This window comes from Lepisosteus platostomus, chromosome 18 (assembly GCF_059453375.1).
Source record: "Lepisosteus platostomus isolate fLepPlt1 chromosome 18, fLepPlt1.hap1, whole genome shotgun sequence".
Classification (NCBI taxonomy): domain Eukaryota; kingdom Metazoa; phylum Chordata; class Actinopteri; order Semionotiformes; family Lepisosteidae; genus Lepisosteus; species Lepisosteus platostomus.
This window is the reverse complement of record NC_142628.1, coordinates 9,162,450-9,183,305: the sequence shown is the minus strand read 5'-3', so window position 1 is coordinate 9,183,305 and position 20,856 is coordinate 9,162,450. Positions and strand designations below refer to the sequence as shown.

The 20,856-nt window shown below is 36.6% G+C and overlaps 1 protein-coding gene across 2 annotated transcripts; it reads right to left on the bottom strand.

Moving 5' to 3' along the window:
• Positions 1 to 250: 250 nt before the first annotated feature.
• On the bottom strand, positions 251 to 14,837 carry ovch2 (ovochymase 2). Of its 2 annotated transcripts, none has more exons than XM_088611767.1 (24): positions 14,708 to 14,837; positions 14,222 to 14,319; positions 13,752 to 13,849; positions 13,405 to 13,577; positions 12,883 to 12,978; positions 11,916 to 12,067; positions 11,149 to 11,344; positions 10,756 to 10,785; positions 10,442 to 10,532; positions 9,887 to 10,020; positions 9,666 to 9,806; positions 8,231 to 8,361; positions 7,724 to 7,817; positions 7,246 to 7,377; positions 6,758 to 6,838; positions 5,875 to 6,058; positions 5,315 to 5,390; positions 5,025 to 5,217; positions 3,860 to 4,002; positions 3,049 to 3,214; positions 2,668 to 2,772; positions 1,630 to 1,729; positions 1,214 to 1,353; positions 251 to 706 (listed from the first exon to the last, which is right to left on the bottom strand). In XM_088611767.1, exons 1-24 carry the CDS (start codon positions 14,832 to 14,834, stop codon positions 567 to 569), a joined length of 3,021 nt encoding a protein of 1,006 aa, XP_088467893.1. In that variant the 5' UTR covers positions 14,835 to 14,837; the 3' UTR covers positions 251 to 566. The 2 variants fall into 2 exon arrangements, with proteins under 2 accessions (XP_088467893.1, XP_088467894.1); XM_088611768.1 differs by having other exon boundaries at positions 1,630 to 1,711.
• Positions 14,838 to 20,856: the final 6,019 nt, after the last annotated feature.

The following is a 20,856-nucleotide window of genomic DNA, read 5'->3' as shown; positions in this document are numbered from 1 at the left end:
ATTTGTCACCGAGAGCTCTGTCCCAGAGACTGAAGTCCTGCCTTTGTCATGGTGAGAGCATGATTCAGCATTTCAAATGTATCAGAGATCGATAACCATGCATGCCTCTAACAAGGCAACAGATCACACCATTGACAAAGTGTAAGAGTTTTGTGTGTGAAAAGAACAATCCACTTTTAGAATACTGCTCAGGTATCTGTACCAATCTCCCAAAAATAATTTAATAAGAAACACACAATGGAGACACACATCAGAAATAATGAAGTAATTGGAAAATGGTTTATTTAGTCTAAATCTGAATCTCACAGAGTATGACACTGGCATTATAAATGTATCTGGTATTACAGTGAATATTAATTATAGTATCTGTGTTTTGTTCTCTAAAATCATGTTTTTTTATTTTATTAGGAAAGAAAATCACAGTCAAAAGAGCAACAAAGATTATTTAAAATCATATCAGATATTATCATGCAGATATTGATCAATTTCAAGTTCCGAGAACATATTTGTAGGTTATAATCAATATTTCAGATTCTAACTTAACATTCACAGGAAAACAAAGAATGTCAACCCTGACTTAAATCATAGAGTCTGTATTCCAGTTTAAACCCACTTGCAGTTCCAATGGAGTTAGTATGGAAGTGCACAGTAAGAGCTGTGCTACTGGACCACACTGGATGTGGCATGATACCTCCACAGAATTTGGCTGTAGGAAGAAGAAAGGGTAAATAAACAGGTGCATTAAACTCAAGTCACAGGTCATGTGTTACTGGCATGAAAATGACTAAAAAAATGATTAAATACAGCTTACGCCACAGGGAAGATAAGCAAACTTGTGTGAAGATAATATTACAGAAAGATGATTAAACTAGATCTATTTCCTCTCTATCAACAAAAGAAAGCATTTAAGTCTTTGAGATAGGGTCAAAGAAGTTATCAATGAAATAATCTCCATTGCTGTTTTACAACATATTTCTCTTGAGAAGTAACGTTTGGCCGAAATAAAAGTTGTATTAGGTTAAATAGTTTCTTTTTAATTACACCTCTCTAATTCCAATAAAAAAATTGTCAAGACACTTTTTCATCAGCATGTTAAAAAAGCAGTTAATAAGAAATCAGGAGAAAATAATACACTGAACTAGATTTATTATCTTAATATTTCATCAAGGGTAGCTGAAATACGCAGATAGCTTTAGAAGAAACTCAACACCACCTTTAAAATTCTTATCTTGGTTCATTCCATCATACACAGTAATGAAATCAGCGCATCTTTCACCATTGGTACTCAGATTAAACTCTATGAATTCCACTTTGACAAAGTGATTTTGGGGGACAAGTATTCGCCATTGGCAGCTAAAATGAAAATTGAAGAATATTTTTTAATGAAGGATTTGCAAAAACAGTTTAAATGTAATAAATATATACTTTAGCTATACATTTTAAACACATTCAACAAAAAAATACAACTAGAATAGGAAAAATGCTATTACTGTCAACATTTTAAAAATATTTAGCTTCATTTAAATCAAACATTAAATTTTCAAATCTGCCAAATAAAAAGATATTTAAATGAAACAGATGACGTAACAAAAAACATTGCACTGAGCACTGAGTGTGAGTGTGTCTTACCTCAGGTCATTGGGATAGTTGTTTGGGTAGCCTGGAGATTGTATTTCTCCTTCACTTTCTGTTAAAATGATATTCTGACACCCTGAAGAGAAATGAACATCTGAAAGCATTGAAAATGTCAAGATGCTGCAAGTGTAACTGAACTGCATAAAAAAACAGCATTTAGGTCAACTGGATTTTATGTGGTGCATGAGAAACACCCTTCTTAAAAGAGAACAATTTGAGCTACTTGTTGATTGAAATTATTTTTTAAATCATATATTTGGAGCAAAGGCAGATTCCTATAGCTCATCAGATCAGCTGTTCTCCTGGAGCACATTATTAGTCAGTGAGACCCAGATTCCCCAAGCAACAGTGCAAGGTTGACTGGGAGTGAGATTTGACTCAGTCCATGCTAATTCCTCCAGTCAAAGTCTTCTATACAGGCACATTAGGACTCCCATCCTGAAACATGTGGGTCAACAACAGAGTACATTTTCAATAAACAAAGTCCTTGCAGTTCAGTTATTGGAAGCAGTCTTTTTTATTTTCAGTCATAAGATAGAGGGAAGAAGAACTGCAGTATCTGAACCTTTATAGGGAAGCCTTCTTCTTGTAAATAATAATCACAGCAGTAAAGCTTGCTCCAGTAATGACCAGGGAAGGCAGTGAACATTACATTTCTTATGACGTTAGCAACACAAGTGAAACATACTGTATGGCCATTTACTGTACTGTAGCACAGGAGTCTGCTGGTAGCCTAATGGACTTGAGGATCTGTTCCAGCTGTTTCTTATAAAGATGCAATGATATCTGCTTTAACAATGTGTCAGTATAGTTTGTTCTAAGTCCAATAAGTGAATGTATGAATGATGCACATTCATCATGTACTTTTGACAGGCGTGTTGGTATTAAGTGCATAAGTAACATGATTAACGCATGTGGCAATCCTACAGAATGCATTATCAAAGTTTGCACTCTATAAAAAGAGATGAAAAAGATAACAGAGATTGGGAGATGAATTTATAACAGTAATTCCAGGACCAAAATAAAGCATACCTTCTCCAAAAAATTCTGGTGTAGTATTGGTTTCAAGATATGCATTCTTCTTTGATGATTCAGTCTTAGGTTTAGTTTCTGTTCTGACTGTTGACTCCATATTGGCTTTATGAGAAACACAATAAAAAGTGAGGATGACAGTTTGATACAGTACATGCTGTCTGCATCACAAGATACCTCAAGTAAATGACAGATTCTGTATTTTCTCTAGGCAAAACCAACAACAAGATAACAATCATTAAAATGTATACAATTTTATTGACCACATAAGACAAATACACCCAACATTTGATCCACATAAGGAAACTGAAACTGAGTAAAAACCATGTATTATTTTCTAGAGATGAGAAAAGAAGAGTGTGTCTGGTACTTTAAACTCACCACTGAGCTGTTGAAGAATCCATTCCCTGAGGACCTGCACTGAAGTGTAGACTCCTGGTTTGCTCAGTTTTCCACAACCAAAGGCCCAGCTGGTGATTCCATAAATGAAATAACTGGGTTGCAGAGACTGCTCCGAATGGCAGACTAGTGGCCCTCCAGAATCACCCTATCAAAGCATGTTGATGAAGCTTGATATTCTTTCCACTTTCATTTTTCTGTCAAAAACTGTTAGTAATATCTCCTTATTTCCAGTTTTATCTTCATTTTTGGAAGAACAACAGATTTTAATGTTTCCAGTTTCGTGTAAAACCAATATTTTAAAGGAAGAGTCAATATTTTTAAGCAGAACCCAAACTAATCAGAGCCACCCTACTGCAATGATAAATGAAATTCTTCTCATACGCCACAGATGTCAACAGGGATGGGCGTCAACACTACAGTATGTGTCTTGTTAGTTAGGTGTAATCCCAGATGCCTACAGCAGATGGCTCTATATTTTAAAGCAGAACATAATACAAACGTTTAAAAACAAACCCAGTTGAATCAATATGGGTCTTGGATGGCTTGTGACTGTAGGCATTCATTCCAACTCTTAATAAGAAGAATCAGCTTCTTATTAACATTTAATAAACTCTCCCAGTTCATCTTGCACTACTGCTTTAAAGAGACCTAGAAAAACCTGCAGATACACCGGACCTGAAGAATGAGGTTTGCCCAGTCCTGAACTAGACCTACACTAAAAATGTATTTTTTCTAAATACCATCAATATTTCTCATGCATTTCTAAAACAACATTTTGAGGCATGCTTACAAGGCAGGTGTCATGTCCCTCCTCATGCGGAAAACCAGCACAGAACATCCTCTCTGTGATTCTGCCGGGGTATAGGAGCTCACAGTCACTGGCATCAAGAAGTGGGACCTCCAGCTGCTGCAGAGTACTGTTCCATTGCCCACCTTATGAGAAGATTCTTGTGTAAATGTCTCATAGGATTATGCCTCATAGGAAATTTAGGTTCATACAGATTACAGTTTTGGCTATTCTGGTTAAATGAAATATATATTCTGGTAAATAGATTAAATAACAGAGCAAATATATCCCATTACATAACCAAGTAAGTTAAAGAAAAATATCTATGTATTATGTTTCTTTCTGAAGGTCTTTATAGTCATTGCTCGATAACCATACTATTGAATTATTAATACTTGGTTCTTCACTGCTGCTCTTAAAACTAAGAGGCCATATCCAATTAATTCACCAGTTGAACACCTGTGTTTGAACAAGAAAATAACACCTTGCTGAAAGTAGATAATCAAATCGCCCTCCTGCTCTATTCCCAAAAGAGTCAAAATAAGGGTCTTGTTAATAATTTCATTTTTGTTCTCCCATAATGTAATATTCTACACATTTTATCTTGAAAGAAGGTGCCTTTAACTGCATTATTGTACATTTCCATCAAAAGTAAACCTGAAGATAATAAATCTATGACTTTCTATAGTGGTGCAAATCAAATAGACACCAATAAAGCTGTTTTACTCTCTGTTGTTGATCTCTTAAAAACAAATGTTGTGCAGCATTAGCCCTAACTCTAAGAATGGGGTGGCACAGTGATACAGTGGTTAGCATCATTGCCTTGCAGTGCAGGGCCCTGGGTTCAGTTCCAGACCTGGGGTGCTATCTGCATGGATCTTATATCTTATATATATATCGTATATCCTCATGTGGGTTTCCTGCCACACTCCACAACTATGTGTGAGTATGTGTTCAAGTTCAAGTTTATTGTCATTATACTCATATACAGGTATTTAGCTATTTAGCTAGCTCTCAGACGGTACGTAGTGTGTCAACCCTGTGATGGACTGGTGTCCCGTGCAGGATGTATCATGCCTTGCAGCCTTGCTTGTCAGAGTAGGTTCTGCCCCCCATATGACCCTGAACTGGAAGAAGCAGTTAGACAATGGATGGACGTGCTCTGTACCTATTTTACCTCCCCACCCTGAGACAGTGCAAAAGGCAGAGGGCTCTACTTCCAGGGTCTTGTTTGGAAGACAGACTGGACGGACATAGTTATTATACACAAGTGAAGAGGCCAGCTGCAGCAAGGCAACATCATAGTCCAACGAAGAGTCATTGTAGCTTGAGTGAAGAATGATCCTTTTCACAGGTCTTTTCTGGGAAAAAGATACGATTCAGCAATTAATTCAGCATAAGATATAAATACAGTAAGACAGAAAAAAGTCAAATATATAATTCATATTGCCCCCTCACCTGCTCTTCAGGATTTGTAGTTGAAATGTCATGGTCTCCAGCAACAACAACAAGCAAGTGTGAGTATTTCTTCTCACTGAAAGAAAGACAAAGTACATTGTTAAAAGCAGGGCTGCTTAATGTCCCTTATAACAAAAGAAATCAATGTATGCCTTCAGAGTTGTTTTATATAAAACTAAACAAATATGAAATGTTGCTAACCATGGCAGGCCACTTTCCCTGTACAGCTATGTTTGTCTTCTGAAACTGAGGCAATTACTTGTAGAGACCAAAAGGGTTGATGGAACTGTTTGGAGGGACCAATGTTGCCAAAAACTAGCTTGACCATATCCTTATTCAAAAGAACAGAGCCATATCTGAGAAATTACACTGAGAAATTACCACTGCTTCGCCTAAAATATTTAAATGTCCAAATAGCAGGTTAGTTTGTCAATTATGTCTAGGAGTAAAAAAAAATGTCTTCATGGAAGTTACTGCCACAGTGCACTCAGTTTTCCCACACAATAGCGCTACACATCAGCCTGCACACAACCTGCAACAGACAAGATGCACATGCTTACATGCCATACACACAGTGGGCAGCAGTGAGGACCCAGTCTGGCTGGATGATGGCTCCTCCACAGATGTGCTCATCGAGAAGGCTAAGATGAACTTGCCAGGGCCAGGAGTGAGGGGCGGCCTCTTCCCCACCTATAACTCGGCTGAACACAAACCTGGCAGGGACATGAGGAATTCCACACGCATCTGAAGAGGACACGAGTGTTACACCAGTGCTCGGCACACCCCGAGCGCTGAGACAGTTTACACTAAAGGAAATTAGAGCCATGTATAGAGAAAACTGTTTTTTGCACTGTCCCTGCTGCCTCCCACCCCTCCCTTTGTATGTACCCACAAGCAACGTAAGAAAGCCAACATTCGATTTGAAAAATATCCCTGTTGGGACTGAAACATTAACTCCGAGTTTAATAAAGAAATTTGCCAAGCATAGTATTGAGTGTACAAGTAACATTTTATAAACACTCATATTTAAGAAATTTCATAAAAGGGCTTGACTTATGTGAGTATTTTCTTTCTTTTTATAAATTTAGGTCATGTATCAAATTGTACCTGAAAAATGAAGGATGCATTTCATATATCTTTATATACTTTGAGGTGAATAACAATATCTCATTCAAGTAAAGTATTCCCAAATGCATTTTTACAAAATACTTGTTTTAACTGTGTACTGTATGAATCTTTTAAATTTACTTTTACAAATTTCATCTACATTTACAAGAAAAGCTACTAGGAATATAGGATCTGAATAGCTTTTAAATGTACAACAGTGCTTCCACAAGGCACACAACAAACCAATTAAGAAAAGTTATGTAGATAACTTCTTCCAAACCTGTATATACAGTACAAGTGTATATCTAGAAATATATAAAGGATAAATGAACAAACCAAAGGGTATATCTGGGAATGAAATGTCATAGTCTTCAGTCAATTTCTCTTCTGATTCTGAGAGGCTTCCTTCATGCAAATCTGTTGATATTATTAAAAAGGTGTAAAATAAATAATTCACAAATACGTTGAAATATAATTATTTAAATGTTAATGTTTTCGAGCTATATATGTGCAGAATTAAGTGAGATATGCATGACATTTTCTTTATGATAGCATATTTTTCCCAATAGCATAATATGTAATGGTGATTATTAACACTTAATAATCAAAAAACAAAAACAGATATGGTGCAGAAGATGATGTATTCATTAAAAAAAAGAAATTTATTTAAAAATTCAAAGAATTTTCCTTATTTATAAATATCATATAGTCATAAATATAATCTAGGAAATGTCAATATCAATGTGCTATGAAAATATTCAGTTTTGGTGTAGTTATAAACAGTTATAAGAACAATCAATACTAAGCTCTGTAGTCAAGCTTACCTTTCACATTAATGAAGGATAAGGTGGCACGGAACCCTCTATAGGAATTACTGTCATCAGTGGCAAACTGTACTACCATCACATTTTCATAGCTTAACACAGGGGGCGGCATGGTTGTTCCACACAATATTGCTTCAAAAAGAACATTAAAAGCATTGTAGTAAGATACTGTATCTGCATGTTATACAAAGTAGTAAGAATTGCATCCCACTGAAAAAATTCCATGCTGAATAATTTTTTACGTCTGTAAAGAATGTGTGTGGGGGGAGCAACAAATTATTCATTCAGGGGAGCAAATTGCATTTTAGTACATTTATAATATCATAAAAGTATCGGTATAATGATATTCAAGAAGTGTTTTGTTGTTTGGGTTATTTTTATCCATTACTAACAAATATTGGTGTTTTCTTAAAAACAAAAAAATCCCAAGTCCTTCGTCATTCATGCATGCACATCTTTTTGTAGTCCATGTTAGTACCTATTTCTTCTCTTCCTCCCAAATCTCCAAACACTCTCAGCGAATCATACACACATTCTTTGGACAGCTCCACCTCAAAATCTTGAAACTCCAGCTGAAAGACAAGACATTAATTTTACATTAAGCCAGTAATTAACATTATTTTTTCTCCTTGTTTTGCCAATACATTAGCAACACAGGTGCCTTTTTAATAAGTATTCAGCCAAAAAACTGTTTAATTTAATAAAATTGTAAAACAATCTATCCTTTAATCATTTACATTTTGTTAGTCAATAATTCTAGTCTGATTATTAAAGTAGAAGTAGACGAAAACACTAGCTTTTCTTAATGAAAAGAACACACACAGTCTAAGGAAAGATTAAAATTCACTCCACATACAAAACATTATCAGTTTTCCTGAGAGAAGATAATAACCATCAAGATGATGGGATGATGCTGGCTAACCTATTCTCAGCAATTTTAACTCAGAACTCAAACAAAGAACAAACTAAATTACTGTAATGTTACCTTAACAACATGGTTCTCAGGGGCATAGATTATCCAGTGGCAGTCTGCATTGTTGTTATAGAGGTCTGGGTAGTGCAGACTCTGAACAATACCTTCCGCTTGGAGCACTGCCACTGTTCCACAGCCCGAGGCTACAATTACACAAAGGAGAGCTTTTAAAGAACGATACGAGATAAGATGTAACTAGTGCATTTAAAAACATCAGACATACATTGTCGACAATGGGTCCATCATTTAAAAACAAATTCTGTATACAGTATTTCTGGTACCACACATGGATAATGACTATATCAGACACTGGTAGCTTAGCATTATTTTCTATTAAATTAAGTTAATTTTGATTGGTGATGCAGAGACAGGTTTTCTGACACGTTTAAAACCAGGACAATTGTCATGTGGTGCAGTAGCAAAGAGGTCTGTGCTTGAACCTACTGGGATTATGAGAGATTCAGTATGTGATAACATAACACAGTGTAATGCTAGCATTTCTGGGAGTCAGAAATGTTCTTTCTATGCTGGCTTTTAAACATACACCTTTCCAAATAAGTCCCTTTTTCTAACACATCTTTAATGGCAGCACATGTGACTGCTCATTTTTGATGTAGGTATGAAAAGCACCAAGAAACACCTAATCTCTACATCTGAGGAAGGAGAAAACAATACTTTTCCCCCGATCGGCTCTCTGGAGGGCCTTTTATAATAAACATATTTCAAAACCCCACAGAACTGCACAGTGACTTCATGTCTTCCTTCAATTGTTAGATCACATTTGTTATATTAATATCAATAGTCGAGAAAATGACTGATACTTAAAATACTACTCTTGGGCAAAGCAATACCCTCAGACACCTTGTAGCATAAAACTGACACTCAAGTGCAAGCTGAAGGCCCATTTTTTTGCTATTCAGCTGTGTCTTTGATTTGTTTTGGTTTCAGGTGCACTCCAGTTTTATGGGTTCCTAGGAAACACAACAGGGAGGCAGAGTAAAGGTGCATGGGCTCTACTGTGATGTGTAACCATAGTGTCTTCCTCTGCTGGGAGATCGCACTGCAGCACTCCAAGGGCTCATGTTTTCCAGAGAATACACTTGAGGAATTTAGTTAATGACAGATCCCAGGTGCTTAAGTGGAGTTCTCTTGATGTATTCTCCTTAGCTAAAACAACACCCCAGAAAAGTAATTTAGAAGGTCCTAAGTCATTTGGATTGTGAGGGAATAAAATAAGCCTTACTAATGAGGTCCATCTATTGTTTAGAATATGGTAAATGTGCAGCATTCACACAATGTGTGCTACAATTAACAGGCAACAGAATTCTACTAAATCATGCTGTTACAACAGTATAATCTTAATTTGACAAAAGCTGTTATCTCCTACATTTTCTGAGTCTGGACATCTTCAATTCACAGGTTTGGATGTTTCTTGTTGCAGACTCACCTAAAAGAGGATCCGGGTCAATTGCTTTGTATGTCACAGAAAAACCTGCTGCTGAGCCGGTGAAATCAGACGTGAACTTGAGTGTAGCACTGCTGGAGCTGATTAGGATGGGAGTAGGCAGTTCGCTACCACAGAATTTTCCTGAATAGAGATCACAATATTATCAAACAGCAGAAGGAGGAGGAGAGATATTCTTATGGTTGGCACTGCTTCATACTCACCTATAAGTTTATCTGTCCCAGCAAATACTGCCAACTGGTCACTGCTGCAAAGAGTATCATTTTCCACATCAAACTTGGAAAACTCCAGCAGTATATACTTCCCAGCTGGAACTTGTACAGACCAGAAACAAAGTCTGCAGAAGAATATATGTTGATTTAAGGAATGTAATTAGAATAGTTAAAATTTTACTGTACATTATATAGATATACAGTATCTACATTTTTAAACAAGCATCTGCAGGCTAAGAGGAATACCTGACAGAAGAATCATTGGGTTCAGTATGCTTTATCTCAGAATATCAGCCTTTTCATTATGGGATTTTCAAGCGGTGACGTCATGGAGAGTGACTTTGCCTTTCTTAATTTGAAAAGACATATGAACTCAGTGTTAACCACAAAGCAGCTGCAAAATAGTGATGTGCACTTTGCCTGAAAGCAAATGAGAGCATGCTGGAGTATTCTGAGGCTGTGAAATTCTGAGTAGATGTAATTTCTAATAGAGACATTTTTAAATAAAAGGAGACTGTACACAGAGATAGAGCTGCGCACACTTACTGATTGTTCTCATAGAAGCGATTGGGCTTTTCTGGATTGTGTATCTGACCTTCCACACTTGTCAGGATACCATCTGTTGAGCTGCATAGCTCTTGAAGAGAAGAGAAATCAGTAAAAGAGCAAGGAAACACCTCTAATGTGGTGAAAAGAAAAACATTTAAAAGTTTAGATTTTCAATAATGCAGAAAATGAAGCTTTTGCAACAAATTATATTAATATTTAAAATTTTTGCATGTGCTCATCCATGGTCACTGGTTTACATGACTGCATTGTTACAAAACACACTTTTAGCTAAATTACATTAATTAACTTACTTGTTGTGGATTTTTTGTTTGGCTGTATCCCTGAAAAGAAGAAGAAAACAGAATGTGCTTAACTAAAAACTTTCTCTTAATTTAAAAATCATTTGTGTAGCTTTTAGAAAAAAAAATTATTGCAGTTTTAGCTAGTCTTCATTTTTAAAAATAATTGGATTTATCAGCTGAAAGCAGAGTAAATCTTTACTGTAAGACTTCTTAAAATTGTGATGTGTCTGATACTATGTTGTTTGTTTGAATGTCTATCAAAAATCATCTAACATTTCACTGGCAAGAACCTGTGTTTTCTGGTGCACTTGACAGCTGAGGCCTTCTCTCGTAAGAATTTATTTCAGTGCCTTAAGAAATAATAGTCTAATAACACATGATGAAAAATAATATTTTGATTACTTTCATTTAGCTGCTTCTTTAGCCAAGGCAGAAATTGGACTACATCTGTGAAGACTCCAGGAGATCCTCTTTTGGTCATGGGTTTCATTGTGTTATCATCCCAACTACGGCCACAGCCTCTGCCCCATGATGTCACCCCAATCAGGGCCCACTGACCATTATTCCTGGGGCACACGAGAGGACCCCCCGAATCTCCCTGGAGCAGAGAGAGACGAAGCAGGAAGAGATGGACAAAAGGCATTGGTTAATTAGAAACTGTGTCAATTAATCACCATTTTCAATATACTGTGTCTGGTGTGAAGCATACTGTAGACTTACACAAATCGGACTACGTGCTGGACATGCTGGACAGAGTGTTTGGATTGTGGCATTTAGCTGCCTTCCTTATAAATTGAATCTTATTTCCATAGCTAGTACATATAAGGTAAATGTAAAATACAACCCATGTAAACTGAAAAGTACTAATCTAATGTACACTTTCATGTCATACAACAAAAGCTTTAATACAATACTGAGGGCAGAGTATAGACCTTTAATATATCAACAATCATATAAAGTGCACAAAGTTTTATTGATTGTGTGTGTGTGTAAACATATTTAACTATAAATGTGATATAAATTAAACAAATCTGAAAAAAAATGACAATCCTTTACTATAATACCCACAATTTAAATAAAAAATAATTGAAGTATATTGATTTTGAGTGCACAGTCTAACATTCTGGAGATTCTGTCAGCAGTAGCACAGTAGAATCAAGGTTTCTTGCCTGGCATGCATCTTTGCCTCCTTTCTCTGGCCCAGCACATATGACCGTGAACTCCTTCTGCCTGGGCCTTACTGTTCTGATGACAAACCTACATTTGTCCTGCTCAACAAGGTCCAGCTCTACCTCATGGACTACAGTAGGTAGGGGGCCACCTGAATGAAAGAAGATGGTAAATATTTATCCCTCTGTTTTTACATGGTTCTTACTATGCAAGTAAAACACATATTCAAATCTGTTGACACTAATACAGATTACACTCTTTTGCATTTGAAGGTTATTTCAAATAAAAATGATCTGATTTGAAAATGATCAAATCATAAGGTCAGTTCAGATGAAAAATTTGATTTGAAGGTAAATTTGGTCATTTAGTATTTGTGTCCCCATTATAACATTTTACTATCAGGAAAGTTTTTCGTTATGTGTGTCAACTTCTGAGCTGTATGTAACAACAGCAATTGCAGATTTTGAAAAACTTAAGTACTGTCACATGACACCCAACACAAAAATAACCGTCACATAACCTATAAGTTTATAGAGAACCAAGACATTTGTATAGAAAACTTTAGCCTGTTATTGTAAGGCACATCCTTCACAGTCAAACATGGATAATTTAAGATAAGTATGCACACTGGGAAGGTTTCGCTAATGCAAGACAAGGTAAAACCGTCTTAACTTTCAGAACCTTGATACCTGGAGTTAAATTGCAGTCACAGAGAGTGCAGCAGTTTCACTATTCACCCTTCTTCATTCAGTCCTTTGGAAAAAACAGCAGCTCGGTTTTTGAGAAGCCCTCTCTGAACACAGTCCTTAAACTGCCGATTGATTTATAAGATTATCAGTGGTGTTGCATTATTCTTATGTAAGATATTATATTCTTTGGCTTACTGTCTTGAACAACCATTGTTTTCTAAAACCATTAAGCAGTTATTACAAAAAGGACATCACATGGTTTTGTAGAATTCCTTACGTTCTCTCAGTCGTCCCCATCCACTCACAAGGCAGCTGGTTCCAGGTGTGAAAAGTTCACTGGGAAGGGGCAGACATATTGGCTGTACATGTGCACCTGAAAAAAGATAATGTCACCAAAACACTCCAGTCCTTTTAATAGAACTTAACATTCTGCAGTCTGCAATTACTCTTGGTTTAAATGTGTCTGTCACAATAACTCAAAAAATCTCACTGCCGATATTGTTCTTGCTTTGTTCAAATCATCTGAGTATCATGGTGATTTTGTGGTCAAAGGCATACTATCTCCAAAAAAAGCCTTCAGCTGTACTGCAATAACGTTCTAAAAGGGTATTAATGGAAAGCATGGTCAATCTACTGGTAGATTACTGGTGTGCCATTATGATGTAATTAAAAAGATCTCAATAGCAATGAATTCTAATTCGAAAGAAAATTACATCATGTTCTTGTCGATTTCCCCCTGACTCTTACTACACAACTTTTTGGGCACCCTGCATTTTAATGAAAAAAAAAAAGGTCTTACCAAATGTAATCTTGCCATCTACCTCCACAAGAGCTATATCATAGCTCATGGGATTGGAGTGCTTGTAATATTCATGGATTATAGCAGTCTTCACCATTAGACTCTGTTCTTCAGCATCCAGTGATGTCTGATCATGTTCTCCAGCAACAACTCTTATATTCTTTAAAAAATCTCTAAGAAAAAATGATTTTATAGAATAACTTTTGAAATCACAAATCATAAATTCAATATAAGGCAATATAATGTAAGAGATGATTACAACTTTAGGTCATATTATTATCATATCTAAATCCATCTACTAACACCAGGAGAATATCAATAGAGGTTGCAAGCAAAGGTTTACTTACTTTCTTGCTGTGGGAAAACAGTGGGCTGCAGACACTAGCCATTGATCAGTGAGTATTGTTCCCCCACAAAAGTGAGACCCTTTATATTTCATGGAAACCTAAGAAAAAATTCTAAATTTGTAGCATTAGTATTGCATCAGCCCTACCAGTGTAACACTATCATTCTTAAGATTCTGTTATGATTACAGTTTGGTAAATTCGTAAGAGAAATTAAACACATTATTTCATAGTTTACACCTTTCTTGTTTATTATGTTTTGAAGGGCAAGCATTCATATTATATATGAATATTAATGAACTCAGAAAATGTTAAAATGCTAGAAGACATAACCATCTAAAAAGACTTCTAATTCTGTTTTATGTGTACTAAACATGTTCAATAAATGATTAAACATCCTGTACATTTGTCAAAGCTGGTAACGTAACACTGGTCTATAAACGTTGGTGATATTCATGGTGTTTGAAACATACCAGCCATGGGTGTGCACCATACTGGGACTGATTCCCACCAACAATCCTTGATGACTGGTCCAAGAGCTGGTGCACTTTAGAAAATCCACATTTAGAACCTGGAAAAACAACACAGCCAGCCACCACAGGTATTGGTTTCAGCTAGTTTTCCACCCAGCAAGTCGTGAGCAAGACATGGATTCTACAACCACCCTTCTTCAGACAGAGTTAGCATTAGCAATAGGTCAAAAAGAGGGAATGAAAATGATCTATACAGGTACCGTGTAATGCGAAACTGGATTTGATGTCAAAGACAGATCTCAAAGTATTTGTAAGTATAAATTAGTTGATATGCTTATGAAAGCAAATATTTTTGCTGTGCTGCCTGTACAAAAATTCTAAAACTTTTATATGTATATCTCACAGTTGATTTTCTCCATCATAAAACCCTGAGAATGCAAACAATTTGATACAGGGTTTTTCTGTGTTTTTTAAACCTGAGCTTACCTTCTTCAGAGGGCAGGAAGGCTGTGAAAGTCTTTGGACAGAACAATGAGAGGAGAACACAGTAGATCACTAAAACACCATCCATCCTGCTTCTGTGCTGAACCCAATTAGACAAAAGGCTGTGCATTTATAGGGGAACACAGGATACTTCTCCCAGCAGGAGAGCAGGCATCATTTAATTAGGAGGGGAAGTTATTTGTTAACCAGGACACGGGGCGTTAAACAGAGCACAGTGAGGTGCTATAACTTCAGTCAAGCAGAACGCCACCCAAGGCTTCTTATATGAGGCATTCCAATTCAGCTATTGTCATCAGCTGAGGGAAATGATATGTCTGATTTTCAGAGGATCCATAAAAACATCTGGAATTTCTACAAAATGAAGCATGTCAGAGGACGGTGCTGAGATGCACACTATAGTGATTCAAGAGTGGGCGTAAAGCCGGGTTTTCAATCATGGCATTAACACCTCTTTAATATGCATATCTTTTCTCTGTATTGGAAACCTGCATCAAAAAGAAACCAGTCTTGAAGATGTACATTGTTTTTGAGAAAGTATAAGCTTTCTGCATTTTAATTACAATTCTTTTTTAGCATGACGACAATACTAAGAGGAGTCCCGCTGAAACAATGGCCTGGTCATACATGCTTTAAAACATTCCAAGAAATGAAACATAAAAGAAAGATATTTCAAAGAAACACAAGCTGCTCACTCACTTGTGACCTCTGCATTCTTGAATCTGAAAAACCACACAAAAAAACTATAACAACTGCAGCTAAAGGGGCATGACCAGATCACTCTGACATAAATGATTACAATCTAACAATTTTAGAAACCCATTTTGCATGGGAAATGATGTTTGCTGTTGATTATCAATATGGTCATCTCACTACATAACGTTAGTAGGTATCACATGTTTTACTGTCATTCTCTCTGAGTGATTCACTTTATACTGTAAAACAGATGTCAGCACTTAAACACGCTCAGCACAAAGGTCTTCCTTTGATGACTCTTCCTTTGACATTTGAGTTAAAATTTTAGGAGGCTTTGGACAGGAAACAAGAGTGTACAGCAAGACTGTTTACATCCCTCCATTTTCCTATTACCACTGTAACGAGCACAATCTTGGCAAGCGTAAATAGAATCATTAGAACTGAATGAACAGGGTTTTCTTCCTTCAGTCCTCAGTAAAACATGAAAACAATTAACTTCTCTCACTATGTACTTATTTTATGTTGGTACAGTAAAGGTAGTTTCCATAACAGCATCTCATTGTTCTTGTTCTGTCTAACGTTGCAGAACACACTCCACCTGAAAGTGTACTTCCTTTGTTGTGCTTCTTAAAAGGAGCACTGCTAGAACAGCAATAAAGCAACTGACCCAGAATCAATTCATTTGACCATGTTCAAGGTGTTTGATTTCAGTGTACTGGATTTACCAGACAGTTAAACATGGGCAGTCCTTGTAACACCCACACAGAATTCAATTGTGCCCTGAATATTAAATATAACAAGACAGACACTTGGAGATTTTGTACGTACACATTGTGTATTAATTTCACGTTTTAAACAGTGTGGTAATCAGGAATTTCTTGTTACTTTAAATCCATCTTAAATCCTTAAAAGGAAGCCACAACACTTCTGGATAGCCTTGGTTTTTCATGAGATGCGGTATTGTGACATCATATACTAAATTATATGGAACACTGAAATCTTTCCGTTAACTCGTACAGGAAATATGGCATCACTGAGCCGCAGCACCAGGGATCCATGTGCAGATACCTTCCACTCTGCAGCCAGCTCCAGGTTGTAATGCCTTTGTCGAAGCCACAGAGTTTAATTTATCAACCACTGCCGCTAGCAAACGTCATCTAATTCTTCAGTTGTGGCAGGACAGCTTTGTGTTCTTCCCACATCATGGTGCTGTACAATTTCACGTTTGGTTGAAAGGCTAACCTTAATCCTTGTCGCTGTAGTACACAGAGGCTTCTCATATCAGAAGCATGCGTCAGGCTATATCTGCTGACAGACGAGGCTTTTCAGTAAGTGCGAGAATTGAATCCATCCCAACAGAGCTTTTCTAAATATGCCACTGCAGTCCGCATGTGCCAGAGAAGCAGTCAGCAGCTATATCAACTTTAAAACCAAGCATAGGTGTACCTGCATGAGCTGCAGCTCAAATGAAAAGGTCTTACTTGAAGACTCCAATGTCACTAAGGTTACAGTCCAGAATTGTTCAAGATGGAGCTGCCATTAGCCAGCTGGGACAAGCAGACAAACCACATCACCAATGCCAAATAAGGAAAGAACAAAAATAAAATCAGACTTCAATTTTGTTTGGAGTGTCTATGTGGATTGCTTCAGAATAAGCTGATGGCCATCATATCCACTCATCCATGATCAGACATCAATGCACTCTTGGCAAGGGTCATAGTCACTCAGTCTATCCCAGAAACACTGTGTGTAAGGTAGCACCGCACCCTGGATGGGTTGCAAGGAGGTCTGAGCCAGAAGTGCTAACTGATGGCCAATGTCATTGAGATGTCCACCTAACATATCAGGTCTTGAAATCTCATTATTAAGTGGGTTACAGCACAGCATAGCACATTAAAAATATAAGGTCATTATCCACTGATAAAAATACTTCTATACTATACTAAAAATACTATTCTTCTGCCGCCTTCATAAAAGTTAATCTTGTCAGCCCATTAGACAGCACAGAAAAAAGTCAGTGGACTGAAAAGGAGTCAGAAAATAGACAGTTGCATTCATAGATCACAGAAGCAACAGAACTCTACTATGTCAACCATATTTTTCATTGCAGAGTCTTAACCTTAAACAAAGGTTGATGGAGTTAGTTATTTCAATGGGTTTTAGCTAAAAAATGCAGTTCCAATCCGAAAGAGAACTGAAAGAGAAGATGGCCATACAATAGAAAACCTATTTTGAAATATGTTTCTGATAAAGCAGAAACTTGACAATGAACTATGTGGTTTCTCAAACAAGTTTATCTAATGTAAAGAGTTTTTTTTCCCCCTTGAGTGTGTATTACCTGTGTTTGGTTGTTTTTGATAAAACAGTTGTGAAATTTGTTTTACCAATGGAGTAGAAACATTACAGTGAACAAATATGGTTTCTTAAACATATTTAACTAAGAAAGCACATTTTCTTCATGGGCCTTTGTTTTTTTTTTATCTCAGGTATGAAATGAACCAAGGAGGAAAGAAATAAAATAAACAGAACATATATGAAGAAATCAAGGACTTCAGGATTCCTTCCTTCTCACAATGGCCATCACATTCGTGGCATTTCAAGCTTTCCTGTGATAATCCCAACCTTTTAACACTTTTTAAGGATCATCATTCATACATTTTGAAAGAGAAAAGTAAAACCTGGAGGACATTTGTCCCGTCTGCTCGAGCAAACTGGTTTTTTAAACTGTTTTGTGCCAAAACAAGTTTTTCTTTTATTCAGGTTCAACCAAGTCACTACCTGTGCAGCTTTCACAACCCTGGCTGCAAAATAAGATCTCTTTGTGTAATACTACCCAAATGGAGTCTTCTGCGCCATGTTGCCTGGCAACAACACTACACCTAGGCACAGGCAGCTATTTGAAGAAGACAGCACAACTTGAAATAGGTTACATCTGCCCACCTTCCAGGCACTTGTTGTACTGCATTGCTATTCAGAGTTAATACTGCTCCTGAAAGGAAGAGCATAAAAACCTTCTACACAGTTCCCTCTTGAGGTTCGTGGCAAATAAAACTTGTATGTATTTAAAGTTTATAGATATACCAGATACTGTATCACTATCAAGAGTATATTTTTATTATTATTTGGATTAAAGAATAGTGAATGCTATATTTTCAATGAAATAACTTTAGTGTTTTAAGACAAAGGCTTCAGTTCAGAAGTAATTTAACATTTTTGAAAATTCACACTGTAAAAAAATCCATAAGAAATATAATTAGAGTAACATGAACTTTAAAAATAAATTTTAAGCATACTGAGGTTTATCGTGTTTTCGGTTTTGTTCTTCCTTAAACACTGAGACAAGAACTTTTGTGTTCAGCTTGGACAAATCTACAATTAACCAGTCATGAACTTTGAAAGAGAATGAATGAAATGCCAGTGTTAACACAGTGTAATGTTATGTGGAGATAATTTAGCATTCTCTTCCACGGCAAAACAGACACACCAAGCTTTGTTTAAGATGCTTTGGGCGTATTTAAAAATCATCTACCGCCGTGATAATTAACACCTGTTTTTTCCTAATGAGAACACAGCACAAAAACATTGGAAAGCGAAACTGCAGTGACTTGCAGGATACTAATTAAGGAGGCGCTAAAGAAATTTAAATGTTTTATTTCATGTTAAGAGTTGGTGGCATGGTGGTACCAACTCTTTGGGTAAACCAAAACGTTTTTCTCTTTAAACCCTCTCTCATACAAATAAAAGAAAACACACAAACTTCCACAACATGACAATTTTCTATTTTTTTGCAAACTAAACAGTTCTATACACGTACAGTATAATACTTCTTGCAGCGCTGGGCCTTGGGTTCAATTCCAGACCTGGGGTGCTATTTGAGTGGAGTTTGTACAGTATGCTCTCCTTGTGTTCAGATGGGTGTGCCAGTTTCCTCCCACACTCCCATAAAATAGTGGTAGGTTAAGTGGCTTCTCCAAAAATGGGCCCTGTTGTAAATGTGTGCCTGCATGTGTGTGTGTCTGCCCTGTGTGGTATGCCCTGCCTTGCACCAGTTCATTGCTGGTATAGGATCTGGCTCCCCCATGACCCTGAGTTGAAGAAGTGGTTAGATGTCAGGTGTTTGAATATCCAGTTTCAGAAGAATAGGGTAGTAAATTTAATGTGAAGGAAAACAGTTTATGAATACAGCCAATTTTATTTTAAAAGAGGTCAGTAAAATCATCCATCTTAATCTGGTATTTATGGCGTACTAACTTTCAAGCTGTGTTGGTGTTAAGCACAGGTACTGTATCTAATTTAAAAAAATATATACTGAGCCTGGTGGCTCTGTAGAAAGATTAGTGTTTTGCAAAATTACTTTTCATGATCAAAATGATTAGGTCCATCAAGGTCTTGACAGAGCCAAAAGAAAAAAATCAATGCAGTAACTGCTGTGTTGCTTTTGATTACTGAGAGAAAGCCCTATGTAGCTTTAATATATCACTGATGGTAGCAAGCAGGAATAAAGACATACACAGAGAAGCTAACTTTAACATAAGTCAAGTTTCTGTGTTTTGCATTAGATCAATCCACCTCTAAGTGGACACTCATAAACACCACTAAACAGACAGCCCAGAAAATAAAAGCATACATTACTAATAGGCTTTCACGTTTCCAAGACAGAAGTGTAAATATTTCCAGATTTTATTTACAGTAAATATTCTTGCTTGCCAAGCTAGGTAACTTCCTCAGTGGCAGTGCAGTCAATAGGATGGGTTGTTCTTTAATAAAAGGATTTCATTTGTGCCTCACTCAACATGTTTGAGATGCAAGTCTCTGGCTATATGGAATACCAATAACATTCTCCTCAGCAACCAGTACATAAAACAGCTCCAACGCACTCAGGGAAGAGTAGAGGAGAATTACACAAGAACTTATCATTTCCTTTTTATTAAAATTAAGTTTATTTTCATATAACAATTCTCAAAGTACTGTACAACACTGTAGTAACAGGAAAGATTAAATGTGATATTTTAAACTTCAGGCAGAACAAAAATAATTCCTGATCTCATAGGGATGAGTATTCCATAAGCTTGGTACAGTACATATCAGCAGAAAGCTCCATGAACCACAGTCCTATTGAAGGGAGTAACTAAATTAGTGTCAGAGAGGACTGGTGTGCTAACTAGGAGCATAATTTATCAGGTCAGAACACATGGGGGTTCTGGTGGTTTAAAAATACCTAAGTTTTATCGGAGAAATCCTGGTATGATGATCCAAAAATGGCACACATCATTTGTAACTCTCGAAAATAAAATAAGCCAACATCAAAAGGTCTGTTTACACCTTAGAAGAGTGGCATTTGGACAGAGATGACCTTTAAAAGGGAAATAATTCCATCTCTTAATGCACATTGTGAATTATTGGCATGTGAATACAAACGCTCATGTGCACAACAGGAT

Coding starts and splice junctions, on each gene's coding strand:
- ovch2 (XM_088611767.1), bottom strand. CDS start 14,834: ATGCACAGCCTTTTGTCTAATTGGGTTCAGCACAGAAGCAGGATGGAT. Junction 10,533..10,755: donor AAACAAAAAATCCACAACAA/GTAAGTTAATTA, acceptor CTTCTCTTCAAG/AGCTATGCAGCTCAACAGAT. Junction 5,391..5,874: donor GCCCACTGTGTGTATGGCAT/GTAAGCATGTGC, acceptor TCTTTCTTTCAG/TGAGAAGAAATACTCACACT.